General features: G+C 41.5%; 1 protein-coding gene across 1 annotated transcript; it reads left to right on the top strand.

Moving 5' to 3' along the window:
• Window positions 1-81: 81 nt before the first annotated feature.
• On the top strand, window positions 82-3644 carry LOC109479798 (tumor necrosis factor receptor superfamily member 11B-like). The gene is made up of 6 exons (XM_019781816.1): window positions 82-286; window positions 772-930; window positions 1160-1284; window positions 2282-2370; window positions 2493-2711; window positions 2853-3644. Exons 1-6 carry the CDS (start codon window positions 242-244, stop codon window positions 3137-3139), a joined length of 924 nt encoding a protein of 307 aa, XP_019637375.1. The 5' UTR covers window positions 82-241; the 3' UTR covers window positions 3140-3644.
• Window positions 3645-3987: the final 343 nt, after the last annotated feature.

A 3987-nucleotide genomic window follows, 5' to 3' on the forward strand; every position in this document is an offset into this window, starting at 1 on the left:
TCTAATAGCTACGAAAAATGTTTCTGCTCTCCTTTATAAGTATTGCATTAACTTTTCCTTACATCTACTGAACTGGGATTTACTATGTCAATTGGTGATCTGCGATCAAGATCACGGGATCATCTCGTGATCATGAAAAGTTGGGGATTCCCCCGTGAGTCACCCTTTGTGTTAGCCACGCCTCTTGTAAACGTCATAACGACGTAACCACACAGCCAGATGTTTTCAAAGTTCCTGAAAAATGGCAGCTTTACTCCGAAGTGCTGTTGTCGTCATCCTCACGACGGTAAGATCTCCCTCATTCACATTGTTGTAAATGTTACATACCTTCAATATAAGTCTTAACCCTGGGGCTGTGTCTTAAGAAAATAAGACCCCCACCCTGAGTGCTTACGTGTCAGGGGAATTCCAGTTGGAGGCATTTAAATAGTACTGTACCAGGGAACTTTAATTCAGCTGCGTCATTCCTGACATTTCTCTTACCACAAGGAAATATGAATCATTCTGTGGTTTCCCAACCCCTATTGTCTTGATGTATATATGTAAGCAGTGCGTATTATAACCAAGATGTGCATTAATAAGGACAAACTTCTAAATATAGCCCGTCAGAAACGTTAGCCCTTAGGACAGTCTAGACATTGAGTAAACGGTATGCTTATATAAAATACGTGAGGCCAAAGGGGGAAACAGTAAGCACCCATGTACATGTATAAACATGTACATATATGTACAATGGGTTATAAACGTTGACTTTAATCTTTGTACCATTAGGTCCTGTTCGTGGCTGGTGAGCCAGTACAGAACGTTACCTCATCCCCCAAGTTCAAATACAAAGATCCAGCGAGCGGACGGCGGCTACTGTGCGACCAGTGTCCGCCTGGAACACGTTTGAAGGACTACTGTACAGCCAACAGTCCCACCGTATGCCAGGTACGGGCTGACGGCCTTTCCTTGCACACACATGTTCCGAACATGTGCTGAGTGATATCAGCCACTAATAGTAGCTGACCTCAAGGTTATACATCTGTAACAGCAGGCGATTCAACTGCACTTTCACGTTGTTGTTGCTGGCAGCAATGTACGACAAGCTGTTTCAAATTTCAACAGTTTTAACGTTTTTCCTAAGGTCTGACTCTATACGTTTGGTTTTTCAATCTAGGTGTGTCCTGACAATCACTTCACCGAGTACTATAACTGGGAACCCGAATGTCGTTACTGCAACGAGTTTTGTGGCAAACCCAACCAGAAAGTGTCGGAAGAATGCACCACGACACACAACAGAAGGTAACTACAACTCTGCCTTAGTAAGATACGGTTACACAGGGCTTTAAAAGATTGTGAAAAATCGTTTTAAATTTAGTTTACGGGAGGGGGAAGCGATGTGGGGGAGGAAATGTGGGCGATTGGAAGTGCCAAAGAAGTGAATCATCGGCGTTGTTGAAGTACATATAAGCTACCTTCAAAGAGGTGCGTGTGTAAAGAATACAACACAAAGCATCTCGTTTACAGAACCTAATCATGCAATAGTGTCGTGTCCACAATGTAACTTATTCTTTCGTGTCGGAAGCAATTCAGGAACTTCACGGTGTGTTACATCAAGTCGTTGTTGCTAGCAACAACGATACCCAAAGACAGTCAGGTGCATCGAAGTCTTTCTTCTTCACTAATCTAAGAATCAAAGGCCTTAATGTGAGACGTTCCACACAGCAGTTCTGGATACTTTCTCTTATAATATAGTACACTGTACACCCACGATGTACAACTCATGATGGTCACTCCCCATTGAAGCAAACATCCTCTTCCCTTTTAAGAACACCTGCCATCCGAGAAAAAAAAAAGTAAAAACACGTTCCGCATTCATGGGGGTTATGTTGTTGGTTGATGTCTATTTGTTCTTTTTAGTTCAAACGTTTGATTTTCACTACTCAAAGTCACGGTCTGAACGTGTCGCATTGCATGACGGGACATGTAACAGGTGGTTTTCAGCCTGTTATGCGACTGACAAAGACATGGGCATGGAAACAACACCCCAAGGGCAAACTTAGCCGATGTTAGGTTCCAATATAGCACAGTTCTAGTTCCTCATCGCTTCGCTTTGACTTTGCTTTTATCACACAGGCTATATCAATATAACTACTGAAGGTAGTATAGCACTGAAGTCTGAAGGCATCGGGCAATAAGGGTATTTGCAACTATCAAATTCTGTTCGTAAAAATGACGATTATTGTACTTCAATCTTTAGACGTTTTCAGATTGAAATAACAACCGATTGTTGTTCCAGGTGTGAGTGCATACTTGGCTTTTTCCTGGACCTTGAGATTTGCCGCGCACACAGACGATGTCCACGTGGGCATGGGGTCGTGAGAAAAGGTGGGGATGACGTCATGTTTACTTGAACTTGTGATCGATTTTGTCTAAGCTAAATGTCAACAGGAACTTTGAAATCGATACGGCAAATCAAATTAATGTTTGTGAATTGTTTTTCCCTCCAGGCACCCCAAATTCTGATGTAGTGTGCCGGAGGTGCAAACAAGGAACCTTCTCCGATGAGACGTCCAACACCGTCCCCTGTCGCCCGCACAGGAACTGCACTGCACTTGGCCTGACCTTCAAACGACACGGAAGCCGTCACCGTGACGCAATCTGTGCGGATTCACAATCTGAGGAAACGGATCGTCCTAACAACAGTTCAACTACGCAAACCATTGAAGGTACATATTACACTTCCCTTTAATTATTTCAGATCAACCAAAGAAATGTCAAAATACAACTTTTTTTAAAGGCTAATAATCAGTGAGGGCAAAGGGAGTATGTTTCCTTAAATAAAACATATCGGTGTCATTCCGTTTCAGACGATAACCTTCGCAAAGCAGTCGAATACGTCGCCAAGAATTTGTCGGTCCGCTGGCAGAAGTTTGCCAAGAACCTGCCCGGTAAGAAGGTTCCAAGGAGAGTCCTTAAGAAGATCAAAGACTCGAACTCCAGCCGCCGCCAGAGGGTGACAGAAGTGCTGACTGCCTGGGTGGAAGTCAACGGCAAGAAGGCGGATGTGAAGGGGATAGAGAAAGCTCTGAGGCGGAGTGGACAGAAAGAACTCGCCAAGAGGGTTGGAAAAATGTGTGTGTACAAGGCAGCATGAGGGAAATACATGTACGTGATTTACCAAGTCTTTTATTATCGGGCGTGCTGTGTTAGTCATTTTATGCCAAGAAGTTGTATGGTTTCGCATAGATATGTAATATGGTTTCACAGCCATATTCATATGACATTATACGAGAAATATATGTTGCTATAAGATGTATATCTTGAATCAGAGACTTGTAAAATGTACATGTTTGTTTACCAGTAAGTTATTTGAGATACAGATGCAAGTTTTTAAGTATTGATTGACATGCATATTTCTGTTATTTCATAAACGTGAAATCAAACTATGGCAAGAACTTTGCTTTACTGTCCTAATTGTCTGTAGAAAAATTTTATTTTCAGATCTTTGTTAGATCATGAAGGAAGGTGTCTTTTCCAACTGTAACGTTATTTATAACTTTACGGTAATTAACTGTCCACTGCCAAACTACTGAGGCTGAGTTGAAACTGTGCTGGAATTTTCAATACAGTAGTACTTCAATAAACTTGCTGTTCACCTTATCCATGTTGGCTTGTATTATTTTGTAGACATCTCCTTACATATTAAGTTATTAGTAGACAACCTTCCTTACCACCAATGAACATACATATTACAAACAATACATTATTTATGTCTTAAAAACTGCAGATATCAGTCACTCAGGGAAACAAACTCAGAGACGCTAAACTTACTGTTATTACTGCCAAGAAATACAGTACATGTCTCATACATTGTATGAGATGAGGCTTGCACAGTGGGCCCTGTGTCTTAACAAATAAAGACCAGCTTAATGCAGCATATATCACATGTATCCTAAAATATATTACATATTTAACATTAAGAGAAAACACACGTGACAAGAG

This window comes from Branchiostoma belcheri, unplaced genomic scaffold (genome assembly GCF_001625305.1).
Source record: "Branchiostoma belcheri isolate BF01 breed outbred unplaced genomic scaffold, Haploidv18h27 scaffold5, whole genome shotgun sequence".
NCBI lineage: Eukaryota > Metazoa > Chordata > Leptocardii > Amphioxiformes > Branchiostomatidae > Branchiostoma > Branchiostoma belcheri.